We start from the raw sequence: 18,633 nt of genomic DNA on the forward strand, positions 1-18,633 counted from the left end.
CTTGGGTTATAGATGTACAAAGTGGGGAGAAGACAGAAATCTATGCATTCTACTCCCCCCTTTCTGATTAGTATGTCCTCTAAGGTAAGGAGGCATGTATATATAGGAGTCCTTTTCACTTTTTCATAATTTCTGTTATCTATAGTCAAGAGAGTAAAATTTATATGTTTTCATTTTTTGAGTCCTGTGCAAAAATGCTGTTTTCAAGGGCATTGACTCATTATCTGAAAGGGAAGCTTAGGGGGGCTTCTGTGTGGGTTAATGTCTTTATAAACTCTCATGTAAATAGTCTGTTTTATGTCTTTGTAAAAATTAAAAAAAAACACAATTATTAAGGTGGGTTTAACGTACTTAACATCGTACTTTGCTCTTTCCACTATATAAAAATCATTTGTTTCCATTATTTTTATCCTTATTATAAACACAATAGTCTTTTTCTATAGGTATTAATAACATAAAATGGCTTTGTTAGCAAGGATATTCCTTTTAAACAAAATCAGCATGAAATTTTGAGCTTTAATAATAAAATTTCTTTTAGTACAGAGTGTTAAAAGTTATATATTTGTGTTAAGGAGGATTATGGCAATTATTGTATTTTTATTAGACAAAAGCATTTTACAATTAATTTAATTGGCTGCATTGGTCATGTGACTACCCTGAATAATTTCCATATTTAAGCATTCTCATTCTCATTTTCATATGCTTATTCTCTTGGTTAGTCAATGGCAGGTTTGTGTTTCTTAAGATTAGAAAAAAGCACAAATCCTTGTCAGGATGAAGAGTTATTTATATATGTAGAAAAAAAATGCCAGGTTTATTTGTTGATAAATATTTTGTGCTGATCTGAATAATTTGAGAAATAAAGACAATCCCAGTTTTAGGTAGTTATATAATCTTAGGTCTGTACCACGTTTGTGAACCAGGTCTTATACAAAGAAAAAGTGCATCTATTTGGTCTTTGATAAGCATTTTTAGGACTGACAGTGAAGCCCAAGGTTTTAAAAATGAAGTTTCAACAGCTTTACATCCCCGGTTCATTCTAGTGGGTTTAAATATAAACTTCACTAACTGACAAATACGTTAAGAGTTAGAATTCCCCTTATCTATGGGCTAGACTAATTAGCTACCAGAGTTAGTGCTCAATTCCTTATTAATTCTTTCAAAATTTTATAATTGATTATATAAGCTATGGATAAATTGATACCATCAGAAGGTACAAAATGCAAATGACAAAAATTTAAGTTGGCATATAGAATTTTCTTGGAATATGCAGATTCTATTATGTGAATTTGTTTAAACAAAAAAAAAAATTCTGTGTGTGGGGGGAGGCATTTAGAAATATTGCTCAGGAAAATTTCACTGGTCTATTATTTGACCCTTGAAAATGTGTTTAATGCATTTTCTTTATCACTTTTTATTTGAACCAGTTTTGGAAGTCGCTGTGGTCAGTACCGAAGGCCAGGTACAAGACTTGAAATTTCCTCAGGGCAGCAAAGGATCCAATTCAATCCAACTTTCTGCAAATACTGTCAAACAGAACAGCAGAAATGGTAAGGCTGAGCATAAAATGATAGAACTTTGTATATATTCTCCATATTCAGACCACACCTTCTTGAGCTCATTGTTCTTAAGCTTCTCATTAGCTGGACTCTTATTGTTATTGTTGAGCTAGATTTTTAAAAAATGATGATGTAGACTAGACTTGGACCCAAGTTCAAAATTATACCTTTCTTCCATTTTTGTCATTATTGTTATTTTATTTTACTACTGGGAAACTGTTGCAAACATGATTCCTCTAAAATAAGATTGTTTTCTCTTTTACAGGGCTTGCAAAGTTGGTCTTCATCATTTATAAGAGTTTGGGACAGTTTCTTAGTACTGAAAATGCAACTATAAAACTAGGGGGTGACTTTGTTGGCCGTAACAGTACCATCGCTGTGAATTCGCACGTCATTTCAGCTTCGCTCAATAAGGAGTCCAGCCGTGTCTACCTGACTGACCCTGTGCTTTTTACCCTGGAACACATTGATGTGAGTTACTCTAATGAATTAATGAGAAGGTCATCAAACCCAGCAAGAGAAGGGAGCAGTGTTGGAGGAGGGGGAAACAGAGAAGGAACACCTTTCCATTTGAATTTTAAATGTTGGACTAGGTCAGAGACACAAGTTTATTTAAGTCTATGAACATAAAATTAAATGAGCCTGGTTCAGTGATTATTAGAACTTAAGTGTATTCTTAATGAAAGCTAATTCAGTAATCAACATGAAAATGTAAATGACTCTAATTTGTTTCAGATTGAAAATTAACTCTTACCTTAACAGCAGGATAGCAGAATATCAACTCTTATGGCTCTGCCTGTTTAGTGTGGCAAGTTTAAATGTCAGTGAAAGCATTTAACCCCTGTTTTTTAATTCCAGACTCTGCTTGGAAAAATGTTTACGAAGCACTGTGAATTAAAAGGTGAAGCAGGGCGAGGAAATGCAGTTTCTCTGCTGTGTCTTGAGTTTACTGCAAATCTCCATCCTAGCTATTAAGTTGCTAGTTAATTGACTGCACTATGTTAGAAGATTGTCTGCAGTCTGTTTAAACCTCCTTGTTATAAGCTGAGAGAATCAGTTCCCTCACACAGCCAAGTGGATCACCCGAATTGGCACAGGGAAATAAATGTGTGAGGTTACTTCTCTCTCTCTCTCTCTTTTTTTTTTTTTTGGTAGCTATTTCAGTGGATTTGCCTGGAGAGGAGCCTTAAGGAGTTGGCTGTTTGATTCAGATTGCTGCTTATATGTCAACTTTGAGCTGACCGAAAATGAATGAAAAAGGAAAAATGGATTTTAAAACACTTGGTTCCTAGAGAGATTCCTTAGAATATAGTCATAGCTCTAATTTTGTCAGAAAGGGAAAAATGACTCTAATGTGCCATCAGTATGTAAAATCATAAGATGGAAATTGTAATTGTCTAAAATGGGTCTTTGGTAATTTAGAGTACACTTTACAGTGTTTCGGACTATAAAGTCCCTTTTAAGCTAGATGCCTGCCTTGTACAACATAGTCCACAATTTTGCTGATGAAAAACTTTATAGTCCGAAACATGCAAAGTTTAATCTAAATTACCTTTTACACATATTAAACAATTGCTATAGCCATCTTAGAGTGTAAAATCCTAATTTTATCTTGTCATTTTATTTCCCAGCCTGACAATTATTTCAATGCAAACTGCTCCTTCTGGAACTACTCTGAAAGAACAATGATGGGATATTGGTCTACCCAGGGCTGCAAGCTGGTTGACACTAATAAAACTCACACAACGTGTGCATGCAGCCACCTAACCAATTTTGCTATTCTCATGGCCCACAGGGAAATTGCAGTAAGTATTTGCACTTCTAATGAGTTTTGGAAACATCTCCAGAGATTCCATCCAGCTTGGGAAATAAGTCCATTCTTTGGGTGCTTATTGTGACTGAAAACAAAACAAACGAGTGGGAGCTTCTAAAGGTCCCTATAGTGCCCTTTCTTTGCCATATATTTGTTGCACTTTCTCAGAGGCATCTGCCTTTATAATTCCTTCTGTTCTAGCGTCAGCTTTCTTTTCTTCCCTCTAGTGTATTCTTGTCTAAGTTTACATTCTTTTTTTTTTTTTTTTTTTACAAATTACGCCTGGTGGAATCAAGTTGCACCGAGTACCACTCCGCGTTTCCTAATACTTTGCCACTCTGTAATTAATATGTAATAGGTGATGAAAAAATCAGAGGGAGTTCTTGTGTTTTAACATTCCTCCTTGTGCCTAAGTGGAAACAGACCACAGGAATCCAAATATTTCTAGGGAGTCCTGGAGGGCATCAGTCAGACCTTTTTTGGATGCTAAGCAGTCGGGGTGGATTGATGAAGAGTGATACAAAGAGTAATTAATACAAGATAATGACATAAGGGAAGAAGAGTTCCTTTAAAACCGCTTATTTCTGGGTCTGAAAAATTGGGAGAATATAAGCCTTTTATCCTAATCACTGTTCTTTGTAATCTTTGAAAAGTTTGGCAGTTTTCAGAAATGTGTATTGTCATGATAGGCCTCCTCTGTTCTGATTAGCAACACTTCCAAATTAAAATGTCCACTTTTCAGTAATACTTTTTATATTTGAAAATATGTAAGATAAAAGCAAAGTATTATTACATTTTCACAAATTCTTCTGCTATATGGAGACATGTTCGTTTACCCATGTGCAACCATTGGTAAATCACTTGATTCCAGTCTTACTTTCCTCATCTGTAAAATGGGGATAATAATAGTATTTACTTTACAGGGTTCTTATGAGGACCTGGTAAAATAAGTAAAGCCCTTTACAGACCACAAGGGATTATACTAGTATTAGATATTACTTTTATTATCATTCTGACTTCATTTAAGCTCAAGTTTACAAATAACTTTCTGAGCAAGAGGCTTTTTATTTGCAAACACATAAAAAAAAAGAAAAATTTCCACCTTCTTAGAAGAGCAATTTCTTTCACTTGAAGTCTAGCCCTTCTAATGCCCCTCATTTCTTTTTTTTTAGTACAAAGATGGAGTTCATGAGTTGCTTCTCACTGTCATCACCTGGGTGGGAATTGTCATATCCCTCGTTTGCCTCGCTATCTGCATCTTCACTTTCTGCTTCTTCCGTGGTCTTCAGAGTGATCGTAACACAATTCACAAGAATCTCTGCATCAATCTTTTCATTGCCGAATTCATTTTCCTAATAGGCATTGATAAGACTGAATACACGGTAAGCTACCCTTGTGCCTATTGATTATCTTTTCTCAGAAAATGACTTTTTGATTTTGATGTGAATTTAAATATGACACTGCCCCCAAGCTATCAACCCACACTCTATCTCTGATGGGGGAACAATGGGAAGAAAGTTTTACATAGATTGAGATAGACAAGTTAATGATATTTTCACTTATTGAAAATATCAGCCTATCCTGCCCCTTTCTCCCGAACAGTGTGCAAAAACTTTCGCCTATTTGAGAAACATACTTTGTTACTAAGTCAAATGATTTGAATAGGACAGATTTAGATAGTTCTGAAGTAAAAAAGAAATCTTCTTTCACAACCTCTTGCCTTCTTCATACCAAAGGCTTTATCCAGGGATGATTCTTGAAGGTTTATCTGTCACTGTGAAATCTTTTACACATCCTGAATTTTAAAATTTGGTGGTTATTTCATTGTCTCTTCACCTGGACAAAGGTGAAACTAAGTTGCTTACACATCTGACAGATGAATTTCCTCATAGTAAAAGTTGAAGTATTTGTCATTTAAAGCAGATAGAGAGACTTCTGGCTGCTGTACAGAATTTCAACCAGAAGCTATAAATAATATATCTAGAACCAACTGTTCTATCTAGATTCATGAACCAAATTTACTACAAGCTCGTTCTTGCAGAATAGTCAAGATTTGTTCTGCTGTTAACATGGCACTGTTGTAATTAAGGGATTCCAGCGTCATTGAGTAGTCTATTCTGTTAAAGAATGTGCTATAACTTTTACTTACAGTATTATCAAAATTGACACTTTATAAAGTTACTGCAAGCTCAATACCATATTAATTTTAGTAATGCTTTTCACTTATGACTGAAAATATCAGGACCCCATGAATAGAATTTCATAGTTGGTCACAGCATGTTTGCATATTTGTTTGCAGCAATTTGTAGGGTTGCCTAATTTTTAAGAAGATAATTACTTTTGTGAGGTTTCCTTACTAATCTTATACATTTTTGAAGTTAGCCACTGCTGTTGACACTTTTCCTTTCTTTGCAGATTGCATGCCCAATATTTGCAGGCCTCTTACACTTTTTCTTCCTGGCTGCCTTTGCCTGGATGTGCCTAGAAGGGGTACAACTCTATCTAATGCTTGTTGAAGTGTTTGAGAGCGAATATTCAAGGAAGAAATACTACTATGTCGCTGGCTACCTCCTTCCTGCCACTGTAGTTGGTGTCTCAGCAGCCATTGACTATAAGAGCTATGGAACAGAGAAGGCGTGAGTAATTGAAAGCGACCTGAGTGTTTTTCAAGTGAATAATTTTTTTAAAGCCTGTTAGGTGTCAGTGAGGGTCCCTGACAGACTAAAATGGCATCTGAAAGCTTTATTGGGAAGAGAATGGCCATGCCGTACACAGATTACAATCAAGTCTTTTGTAATTTTCTAGGTTCAGAGAATTTCCATTCTGGGAGAGGCAGATTCTAAATTATGGTCTTTCTTTTTAACACAAAAAGATTGACCTGAAACAAATTGAAAAAGTAAATAACTTTTTGGTCTAAAATGGATATTAAGTAAAAATTCCTTTTAGGTTAAAGTGTCTGGCAATCTTAACCACTCAGTTTTAAGCTAATGCTTCATTAGTTGCCTTTGTTCAACTGCCCCTCTGGCTAACTCTCACACTGAATGATGATAGAAGAACATTCTATCCCATATGATGTTTTGCTTTGATAATATTTTGTCAGGCAGTTTGAACAGGATTAAAATTAGCCACTGCCTTTTATTTATAAAAATAGAGATATTTATAGAAAGTGACAGAAGGTAGACGTAGACATGTTTCCAAGGATTTGAGTTGCTAGAGGCATGAATTTGCCTCTCTATACTGTTTACTTTTTTCTTTGATAAAATTAGTTGCATTATAGAAAGATGCTAAGGACTACAAGGGAGCCGCTTGATTTTGCAAATGATGAAAGACAAACAAAAGCCGTTCAAGTAGAGAGGCAGCAGTATTGGGGAGCAGGAAGGAGGATCGGCTCTGCCTTTTTGACTCAGATACTATACTCATGTACTGCTTTCCCCTCGGTCCCCTTCCCTTCCCAATTGAATCATTTTATTTGTGTCATACTGTTTTGCAACAGAACATGACATCTGAGCATTTTCTGTCTGTTCTGTTCCATGGGGATAAGCACTTTACTTGAGATAGATAAAGATAAAAGGCAAATTTTGAAGATTACACAGGGAAGTTGAGAAATATCGAATGGGTTTTTGATGTGGAAGTTCATAGCTCCTTTAGTAAAGTCTGAAATCTTAAAGTGGACAGAGGGCTTTCTTTTATGTCCTGTTGTTCTGTTTTCCCCAATAATGGGGAAATTATTCTCGCATTATCATACAGGAAAAGAATCTGCCTTAACAGAAGCCCACAACACCTATTTAAACTATTCTTCACGCAACAAAATGCTTTGTTAGGCAGGAAACAAAGGCCACATTTTTGTGATCGTCTTTGCTTACTCTGTATTTACTTACAAAGTCACGTCTAGAAATAGTGTGTGGAGTCTCAACATAACATTTTCTTGTTTGAAATATTTGAGGAGCCAAAGAAACACTGTGTAACTCATGTTCTCTCTTTCTCTCAGTTGCTGGCTTCACGTAGATAACTCTTTTATCTGGAGCTTCATTGGGCCTGTTACCTTTATTATTATGGTAAGGATGCTTTTCTCATCCTCTCTCTGTCTCCCAGTCCTTTCCTTTTCCTTCCTATTGTAACAGTGCTTTCTATACAGATGTGCTTTTATGTTGAATTATTAATTCATTATCAGACACAGTTTTAACTATTTTTAATTGTGTGTATCTGTGGATTAACACAACAAATACACTTTTTAAAACAAATATGCATCATCAGTTGTATTCCACATATTCAAATAACCACTCCATTTCCCTATATTTGAAAAAGTATTCTCCATTCTTTTTCTCAACTCTGTCTTGGTATTAGAAGAATATACCAATCCAATTTATGTGTTTGTGTGTATGTGTGTGTGTGCACATACACATAAATATACAAGTGCATATATGTGTCTATACCTTTAAAGCCATTTGGGTCATCATGGAACATAATGGAAACTAATTGTGTCATGGAACAAGATAAACCAATCTTTAATTCTTCATTTGGCAAAAGAGACCAGTTTTAGAAATGTTTCTTCCCCAGCCCTCCTTAGTTTATCTTAAGAATATGTTCACAGATCTCTTGAACTCTTATACCATCACCATTGCAAAAACTGCTATACTTAGAGAGCAGACTGTTAGAAAAATATCAAATTTGTATTTCTCATTTATGTTGGAGTTTTAAAATTCAGCTGATTGCTCTAAATGAACATCTTAAGAGTCAGTTCCTTTTTGATTACATAAAATTATGTAAAAGGGTTAAGGATACCCAGTAACATAACTTATTAAAAAAAATATACATTTTGCATACACAGTTATTTCAGAATTCATTGACAAAAAATTTACTTTTCACGTTTTTAGAGGGATGAAAAGAAAGGATAATATTAATCTTGAAAACAATCTGAGTTTTTAAGTAATTTTATAAGTATTATATATAGAATCAAGTGAAGTTAAAATTGTTTAATACTTTTAAAACTGTATATTTTTTGTATTCCTTATTTAACTTTGAAAACTTTTTAAAAAATTTCCTCCTTTTATTCAGTCCATGTTTAGAAATAGAAACAAAATTGGCAAAGGCATATAAGCAAACTATCTCAATTTGTGTATTTGAATTTTAGATTTCATCTTTATATTTGGCATTGTATAGATTCAGTCGATACTTACTGGTGTAAAAAGAAATGAAAATTATTTTAAATATTTTTAATTTAGAGAAGGGAATATATTGGGAATTGTGAATGATGTGGAAATAAATATATCAGTAAAATTATTTTATTTTAATGATAGCAGTTATTGACTGCATGATCTTCAAAGTACTAAGTACCTTGTGATCCCTATTTTAAAGAGGAGGAAACTGAGGCTCAGGGAAATTAAATTATTTGCCTAGTCAGTTAGTTAAATGTCATGGCAGAATCCTTGATTTTAAAAGCATACAAACAATGAGTTAATTTGATATCAAACTTTGTGACTATGTATCTAATTCTCTTACAAGAGGAAAAAAATGACACATAAATTTTATCTTAAGTCATTTCTCTGGGCCTGATTTTAAATAGTATTTTTCTTGAACAGCATCACAGTGTTAAAAGTTAGGTCTTTTATTTTTTTTTTTTTTTGAAATTAATTTGATTCAGTATAATTTTTCACAATTCCCTGGAGGGGAAGTCGGGAAACTAATTTGGCACTACCATCATGTATGCCTTTGGAAAAGCACTGGATGTCTCAGGCCTTCTATTTTCTCATCTCTAGAGAGATGAGTTATATCATGTCACCCAATAAGTTTAATAATTCCATGATTCTATAATAAATTGAAAATAATCTCAGACAAAAAACCAAAATCATTTGAAGCCATGAATGGTTTAATTAAGATAAACTAACATGGAGGAAGAGAACAAATAAAATACATCAAAATTTATTTTAATTAGTGTGCATCCTTACACAATCATAGAATTGAAAACTGGAAAGGATCTTAGCTACTACCATTTAGTCCAATTTATATCAGAAAAAGATCTACACTACAACACAGAAGTATAGTCAGGAAGATATATTTTATGCATATCATTTTAAGCTAAAGAATGAATATACCCAACATGATCTTAACTATGCATATACGTGTCTGAATATATAGTCATATAATATTTACATTTTGTTTTATTTTACACAAAGAAGAAGGGAGTTCTTAGTACATTAGGTTTTGGTTACTGAAGTGGAAAAATGTGTTAGCAGTTTGAGGAACACTTGAGAAAATATCTGGGATTTTCAAAATTTTCTGATCAATGATTTACTTCACATCAGAGGTGTCAAACACACCTCTAGTCAGTGGAAAACATTCCCCAGTGGGGTCAGAACCATATTAAAATGTAGTTGGAAAAATATTTGCCCAAATAAATAAAATTCCATTAGAATACAGATAATATTAATATGTTGTTTTTTAAGTCCATCTGCTCTTGCAAGAATCCTTGTATATGGCTTCCTTTTCATTTGAATTTGACATCACTACCTTACAGGATTACGTGACTAAAAAGATGGGAACAGAGAACTGTCTGGATAATGCAGGAAAAACTAAGAACTTTTTTTTCCCCTTTTGACAAAAGTAGTATTTAATATGACATCCATAAAACTATCTTGTTTGTGGTTTTGTTTTGTTGGTTTGTTTATTGTTTTTAACACTGGTTTAAATATACATTGGAAAAATAAGAAATTTTAGAATAAAACAAAGACATCTGGTCATATTGATGTCCTATATCTCCTTTCCTTTTTTCTCCCTCTACTCTCCCTCCAAAAAAGAAGAAAACAAACAATACTATTTAGGCTAGGAACTTCACTTATGATCTTCAGTTTACTATAGGGTTGGTTTGTCTAGATGATTTCTGAGATTTCTTCCAGCCCTAGATTAATGATAGACTGTTCCCCAAAATTGAATTATTAAGATATCTAATTTAAAAAAATCATTAATGAAAATTATTCATATATCTTGTGTTACCATTTGTCTTTATGTCTCTAACAACAAATACTTGCTTTTGGAATGCTGAAAAAAATTTAGTTTGGAGAGGAAGGCCTTGGGCATTGCTAAGGGCATTTATGTTCACACCTAACTAAGTCAGAGTAAGAAGAGAGTTTGATCTTGTTGCCCATGTGCAGTTAGAGTCCACTGTTATTTATTGGCTATGTCATTGTTACTCTCTAACAGATCATTTTGACTGAGATGCGAAAGGCATTTGGGAGCAGTATTCCTAACTTCCTTTCCCCCCCAAAAAAGTAACAGCAAATAGCAATCACAGATAGTTCCTTCTGCTACAATTGGTTTTGTCCCAAAACAAAGAGATGTACAGTGCTATAATAATACTTTGAGGATAACTGTTCGTAGAATAAGTAACTTTGTGTCACTGGTAACACACACAAACTAATTTAACAGCAGTGACCTGTGAGCCATCACTTATATTTTGGTTTGGAGCATCTCTTGCTTCTATAATGGGTAATAATACACTATTAGAAAATATCCTCTTCAACTTTCCTCCTCTCTGAGCTTAACTCATTCTACTTAGTCATGTTAAAATCAGTGTACGCTTTTAGATCACAAGGATTCCGTGAAGGATTGGAAGGCTCTGAAGAAGACAAACCTTCCGGCTTTTGCATTTCTATAGTATGATATGCCTATGGGCACCCAGGGTTATTATATCTATGAGAAAAGAGCATGTAAGTAATGAGCGATGGGAAACCATTAGTATGCCTGAAATGGTTTAATGAAAGCTTGGATCATGACACGTCAGGAGCTGTTCTTATCATTTGGACAGCTCCATCTGCATCTTTAATAATTAATTCAGTTCAGTAAGAGTTCAGCTCACACACTCATTTAGAAGTCTTCTTCAGAGAACCCCTCTCTGACTGCCAGTCCCAGGGAGAAATCGGCTTCTGCATGGCTACCAGCAAAGATCTGCAGATCCAAGCACAGTTTGAGAGCTGCATTTGCCAGGTAGCGAAAGCTCGAGGGAGGACAAAAAGGGTCAGAGCATGTGTGGTTCAGCGAGGTTACTTCAGAAGGGTCTTTCTGTTCTTCTGTCTTATCATATCCATGTCAGCACTGCAGGCTGGGCATGCTGAATTTTAAGCTGCTAAGCTCAGGCGTACGTGATTCAATTGAGCAGGCTGATGGCTAGAAAACAAACAGGGCTTTCCTGTAATCTCTGGTCAGAAGAACCTCTGGTCTTTTGACTCCTTTGTACCCTTCTTTTCATGCACGTTTACGCTAGGTAAAAAGAGGTAGAACCAGCCAGTCAGTCAGCGGGGAAGCTTGATCCTTATGGGGAGTTCTAATAAATTATGCTGGCAGAGGTTATTTCAACAATAATTTATGAAATTACAGGATTTCCTGAGGTTGCTGAGAGGTTCTTTTCATTAAAATAGGGGAGATATTTTTTTTTTTCCTCCTGATTTTCTCTACATCTATGTAGTTCCATTCAGACAGATAGGCAATCTCTTTTTCAAATGTTTGTGTGTTGATAGGATATGCACGTATGTGGAGAGTTAAAGTCTAGCCATGATTATGGTCAAGATTAGTGAGTTAATCCAAAGTTAATCAAGCAGGTAGCTTAAAATAAAAAAAAAGTACCATATATGGGATCACTGGCTAAAGAATAAGGTTTTTTCTAGTAATGGGATGAGATGGAGAAGGAGAGTCATAAACAAGCAGATCTGAACATTCCTAGGATGAGCAAGATAAGCTGCTTGAGACAAAAGGGATCTTAACTCTTCAGTGGGGGAGGGATATATTTTGGACCCTAACTCACTGAAATGCATGTTTCTGATTTAACAGGATATTTATTTCTCCAAGAATATATATAGATACATATCATTAACCTGAAAATGCACATGCATTTTTGTAAGATTTGTATGTGTATGTGCATATTCTCTTAATGATATGATGGCTTTTAAGAAACAAGTGATCACAAGTTATAAATGACTTGAGCAGTTTTGGGTGTTTTTATGTTTTATTTTGTTTGAGGGATATTTTCTTGGTTTGTTTTGTTAAGGAAGCAGGGAAAATTTTTTCACATAGTATAGATTTGTTTCAAACCTTCCTTTACATTCTTATCCTATCCTTGGCCTTCAGTAATATGAATGAATTAAAGCCAAGTCACACATGAAGATCAACTATAATAGTTAGAAGGCTTTGGGGTTAAAAAAGACCTGGATTTCATTCTGCAACATAGTGTATGTGTGACCCTGGCCAAGTCACTTAAACTCTTAGTCAAATCTGAATAGGTGTAGAGTATTTCTAGATTAGCAGCTACCTATACTAAGGAAAAGAGGAGTCTGGCCATTTCCCCTCCACCTGCACACTCTAAAGAAATAGGGAAGGGCACCATACTAATTCATTGCAAAACAAAATGCTCTTCTGTTACTTATCATTATCTATGGGATTAAGGGATTTTTAAAAAAGGGATTAAAAGGGATAATTTGAACCCTTTTAATTTAGAAACACAAAAGGTAGAAGAATGGGGCTTTACCAGAAAAAGTTTTTAAATTATTACTTGAAGTTTTGACAATTTAGCTATCTTTCCTTTTAATGAAAGGTGTAGATACAATATATTGTCTTCTCCTTCTCCCTTCCTTCTTTCCTTCTTCCTTTCAGTTTGAGGGAACAATCCATTTTAACTCTTTGATGTCGTTCCAAGATAGGCAGGGAATTGGATCAGGTTGAGGAAAGTAAACCTTTGATAATTACTGATAGGAATATATGCAACACTTATTCTTTCTACATTCTCCATGATAATAATGATAATATTAATCACCTCTTGTAAAATGTTGATCCTAATTCACCTCACAAATTCTATATCTGCTCTTTCTTTCTCACAATTCTGTTCTTTTCACCTTTAAGTTGTTATGTTTGATTTTTATTAGATATGGTCATTTGTATTTTTGGAAGTCTAGCATAAGACTTCCAGGTCTTTACCTGGAAGACAGATGTTAAAATAAGAGAAGAGAAAGAATAGTCTGAAAGAATCAAATTCTTAAATTTTTTTTGTGCTATGAATCCCATTGGTAGTCTGATAAAACCTTTAGATCCTTTCTGAAAATATTTTTTTAAAATAGTTGACAGTTCAAGTGTATGTTAAATTTCAGCTAGATATCAAATTATATATATACACACTTTCCCTCCTTCATCCAGTTTTATAACCCTTCCCTTTATTCTGTCCATTGGTCCCTGCATGTCTGTGAACTCTTAAATTAATAATCCCTGGCTTAATGGAAAGAGAGCCAGTAACGACTATGTTTTTGTTTAGTTTTAAACTCCAAACATTGGAGAGTAAGAAATAAACATCCAAAGTTTGATACTAATTATTTTTTTTCTAATAGGATTTTCTTACCATTTTTGAAATACTAGTGACAAAGGTTGAAACTAGGAAAAAATATAATTAGGGAATCTTGTAGGAGGAAGTAAGGAGTAAAATAAAAAAATGGATAAGACAAACTAAGCCTGTATAATTCTGATTTTGTTACTGTTTCTCCACCAAGGAGAATAATCTTTGGACTGGAAAAGGACAGGACTAAAGGAGCTAATAAGGATTGATGCCTAAAAATCTCTAGGAGCAAGATAATTCCTAGCTAGCTAAACTCAAAGCATTCAAGTCCTCCAATTCAGATAAATTTAACTAGTGGAACTGAAAGAATTGGTGGAGATGACTGGCAGTTATGGAAAAATAATTAACACTGTCTTGATAATCACAACCAGCACTTTTGGAGAATAGGACAGCTGCTGCTGTACTAAGGAAAAATGAGTGCTGCCTCGATTTTCAAATAGGAAGAAGAGTCAGAGATCTTGAAGTTAGTAGCCTTGACTTCAGTTCCTGGAAGAATTTTTTACTGTATCACAAAAGGGAAGGATAGTAAACTTTAAGAAAGTAAAGTGATGATCAGAAGAAACTTTGTAAGACTTCCCCCTGACAGATTATGCCAGACTAATAATGAACAATAATTGCTAGCTTTAAGTTTTATAAAGCATCTTCATTTATATTATTTATTTGACCCTTAAAGCATTTTCATTTATATTTTGACCCTCACAGTCCTGTTAAATAGAGGCTATTATTATCCCCATTTTACAGATGAGAAAACTGAGGTTGAGAGGCTAAGGGAGTTACCCCAGATCACAAAACTAGTTACCATCTGTGATTAAATTTGAATTCAGGTTTTCTAACTACAATTCCAGTACTTTCTTATATCACTTTTTTTTTTTTAATAAAATCTGTAAATTGGGCGATAGTGTTCATATAGTTTAACCTGTATTTTAGTAAAGCATCTTCAGAGCATTCATATTATAATTGAGTGTCCAGGCTCAAAAAAAATAGTAGTTATTAATGACTCATGGTAACTTGGAAAGAAGTTTTCTAATTGTGGAGCCCTGGGATCTGTGTTTGGCTGGGAACTTGACCTTTTTACCAATAAGTTGGATAAAAGCATATGATAAATAGCATGCTTATCAAATCTGCAAATAAAATCAATCTTGGAAGGACTGCTAACAAACTGATGTCATCTGGTTCTTCTGCTTAGATTCTGCAGAATCTAACATGACAGATTTTAAAAGATACACATAATGTCATAGCGAACTTGCCTTGGATGCATATTGGTTGTGTCATCCTAGACACGTCATTGAACCTTTTTAGAGTACTGGACAAATCCCTTATTTGCAGAATGGGCATAGGTCTGCATTGCAATTTGCCCCTGGGAAGTTCCCTCTGCTAATTAAATTACAAATCTGGCTGTTAGAGGGCATCAGAAGCTCAATATGGGTCAACAATATATTATGGCAGTCAAAAAATCCAGTACAGTTTTGTACTGAATTCAAGAAAGAATTGTTTCCAGGACCAGAGAGGTAGTACTCTATATTAAATCTGTTGTGGAACCTTATATTCAGCTTTATGTACTGCAGCATTAATTAGATGTTGGATGGGACTGGGAATCAAAGGCAGTGAGTTTAAATTCAGCTATGCTACTCATTACCTGTTGATGGTAGGAAGTTACTTTATATATCTACATTTACTCACAAAATGATGTGGCAGGATGATGGCAAGAACTTGTGAGGTTCATTTTACCTCTAAATCTCAGTTGTTCTTTGATTAGTAGATTAGTGAGAAGCTTTGACATTCTGGTAGATGAAAATTGTTAATGGAAGTAAGGAGGATTAGCTGGGGGAAAAAGATATAGCAAAGTCTGTCACAATTACTGTTTTATCATTCTTTTCTGTGGGAAAGGGACTAGATTTGTTCTCCTTTGACCCAAGAGAACCACAGACTAGAAATTGGAGAAAGACAGGTTTAGGTTGGATATAAAGGGGGAAAAAAACATTCTAATACTTCTGTTCAAAATGGATAGGGCAGCCCCAGTGTTTTGTTTCTGCTTTGTTGTGTCAGATTTACTTTTCTAAAAAAGACATTTTAGGTTTTTGAAATCTATTTATTTTGTTACATGTGATATTTAGAAAATTTTCCCCTTGAGAGTTAAGCTAGACATTTCTTCCTAGAATCAATGACAAATTCTGCCTAGCATGGAGACTTGTTAATATCCAGACCCCAATCTACCTTTGGAGATTTATTTGGATGTGTTCAATGTTCTTGCCATTGACTGGCCCACTTGTTATTCCATGAAATGGACCTCCTCTCTACCACTTCTCTTCTATTGCTCAAACTGTCTCCTGTGTGTGGAATGTACACCTTTAAGCATCTGTATGTTAGTAGGCTTTCTAACCCAAGCATCACTTCCTGATCCTCCAACTTTCCAGTGCCTTCTCATTTCATTGCCTCTGTTATTGTTCCAGTAAATATCAAAGCACCTCGAGCACAAGATGGCTTTTCATTTTGTATTTTACTTTTTAGATTTTTATTTACATTTTTCATTTTATATCTTTACTGCCTGACAAATTCCCTGCCATATAGTAAGCTTTTAATGGTTTGTTTACTAAAACTGAGTTGAACCACCTCAGAAATTTCTGGTTCAAAATCTCCCAGAAAGTAGTAGATTTTTGTCATTTTTCCCTTTCGTCTCTCTAACATAAAGGTGAATATCCACTCATTATTTATCATAACAGAAAGACAAATATAATCTCTCTTTCTTCTCTTCCCAACCCTTTCCCCTTCATATAATGGTTATGTGTCTAGGGATTTTCTTGATCATGTCTTTGTGTTTTTTTCCTTTTCCTTTTTTTTTTTAGTAGGTGGCAGGTTAACTGCTAAGGAAAAAAAAATTTTTTTTTGGTTGATTACACATGAGATGGAAAAAAGTCATATTCTTTGAACATTTAAACTAGTAATCTAGCTAAAGTCCATTCATTTCTGGAGTTTCAAGTGAATTATTTCATTGTAATATAGAAAAATCATGTCTTTTTTTGTCATAATTACTGTATCTCTAGATATTGTACTTTTTCATTTTTAGAATCAACTTTTTCTTCCAATAAATTTTTAACATTTTTTAAAAAACCATCACTTAACATTTCTCCATATCAAATATTCTTCTCCCAGAGAACCAGCCTGAATAAGATATTAATAAAAGAGGGAGAGTTTAGCAAAACTAAAAATTATTAAGCACCTACTATGTGTCAGACATGCACTAAGCATACAAAAAAAAGCAAAACATATTCCCTGCATTCAAGAATCTCAGGTCTCAGCAAATGTCCATCTTCTGCAAGAATTCTTTCTCAACTTCCCCTTGATGCTCATGCCTTCCCTCTCATGATTATCTCCATTTTATCCTATTTGTATCATTTTAACATAGCTTTTCGCATGTTGACTCCCCCATCAGAACACAAACTTTTAAAGTAGAAACTGTCTTTTGCCTTTCTTTGTAGCCCTAGCACTTAGCACAGTATCTGGCACATAGTAGGTGCTTAGTAAATATTTCTTGACTAACTGACTAAAAATTCATCTTGATTTCTAGGGGGAAGTTCTTCTTTAATGGTTAGAATTTTCCTTAAATGCTACCTTCAGAGGTATTCAGTTTGTCATTCAGATCTGCTCTTTTAAACATTATGCATATTTAGTTCATTTCCTTTTTTCTTTGTAGTTAAATTGCCTCATTTTTCACATCTTTTCAAATTATAGGTATATTTTTCACTCTCTTGTTTTCCTTGTTCTATAAAGACAAGAATGATGCACAATGCCTTGCCTGATTGGGCTTTACAAAATGGCATTATTATTGCCAAATGTTGTATTTCCTCCTCCTTTAAGAACCATAAAATTATGGAGTTTGAGTTATACTCAACCTTAGTGATCACTTGCTTACATTCTGTCTTTATGTAATAGAAATTATTTTTTCTTTTGTTTCTAGTTTTTTCTCTATTTTGTCTCTTTTCTTTTGTCTTCCTAGTGTGCAGCATAAAGCCTTTCACATAGTAGACATCTTAAAGAGAAAGATAGTGTAGTAAGTGTATAATAACTGCTGATCAAATAGGATTGAAATGTAAATATTCAGATCATTAAGTGGCAAGAAAACATTTCCATCCATTCTAGGAGGAATATAGGATAAGATAACACTCTACCCTGTACAGTACGCAGACAGTGTATAGCAGGGAGTAATTGAGAAACTTGAACAAAAGAATGTAAGAAATGATTCAGAGTTGTATTTCAGCTTAGCTTCCTGTGCTTCTTATACATGGAATGCTAGAGCATCCTGACAGTTGGCAAACCAGACAGCAGTCACAGATGAAGTGACCTTTTCTAAAATAGCTTCTCTTTCTTCAGGTCAGAAGCTACCAAACATAGGAACTCTTCCTGCAAAGCAAAGGAATCTGTGAATCTATGGGTGTATTCATTTATTTTGCTTATTTCCTGTCCCATTCCAAGGCAATTAAACTCTCTAACCCCTGTCCATTTTTTAAACTTTAGTTCAAATACTCTCTTCCATTAAGTTTTACTTGGTCTTTATTTGAGATGGATATGCAACTTTCTTATATTTCACCATATTTGCTGCTCAAAAGTAATAATATAATTTTAAGAACTCTTCTTTAAACAGGACTTCTAAATTTGCAAAGTGCCTTAAATATAAGAATATGCATTTGATATTCAAGTTCCTTAGCGTGGAAGTGCTGTAAAGTATGTGTCAGAGATGAGATAGGAACGCAAAGCTTCCCTTTTGCCCAGTTCTCTCCAATTCAGAAAGCATTTCTTGCATTTACTAATCACAACAATATTGGGAGGTAGATGTAATTATAATCCTTGTTTTACAGATGAGAAAACTGAGGTTAAGAAATATGTAGTTTTTTCAG

The 18,633-nt window shown here is 34.3% G+C and overlaps 1 protein-coding gene across 11 annotated transcripts in view; it reads left to right on the top strand.

Moving 5' to 3' along the window:
• ADGRL2 (adhesion G protein-coupled receptor L2) overlaps nt 1-18,633 on the top strand; it is a 217,652-nt gene that overhangs the window by 180,533 nt on the left and 18,486 nt on the right. For all 11 annotated transcript variants that reach the window (XR_007953863.1, XM_051999177.1, XM_051999178.1 and 8 more), the window contains 6 exons: nt 1,428-1,550; nt 1,825-2,030; nt 3,191-3,364; nt 4,545-4,754; nt 5,788-6,008; nt 7,361-7,427. Coding sequence is in view for 10 of the 11 variants with exons in the window: in XM_051999177.1 (XP_051855137.1) it covers nt 1,428-1,550; nt 1,825-2,030; nt 3,191-3,364; nt 4,545-4,754; nt 5,788-6,008; nt 7,361-7,427 (1,001 nt within the window). In the remaining variant the exon portion in view is untranslated. The remainder of the gene's footprint in view (nt 1-1,427; nt 1,551-1,824; nt 2,031-3,190; nt 3,365-4,544; nt 4,755-5,787; nt 6,009-7,360; nt 7,428-18,633) is intronic.

This window comes from Antechinus flavipes, chromosome 4 (assembly GCF_016432865.1).
Source record: "Antechinus flavipes isolate AdamAnt ecotype Samford, QLD, Australia chromosome 4, AdamAnt_v2, whole genome shotgun sequence".
Classification (NCBI taxonomy): domain Eukaryota; kingdom Metazoa; phylum Chordata; class Mammalia; order Dasyuromorphia; family Dasyuridae; genus Antechinus; species Antechinus flavipes.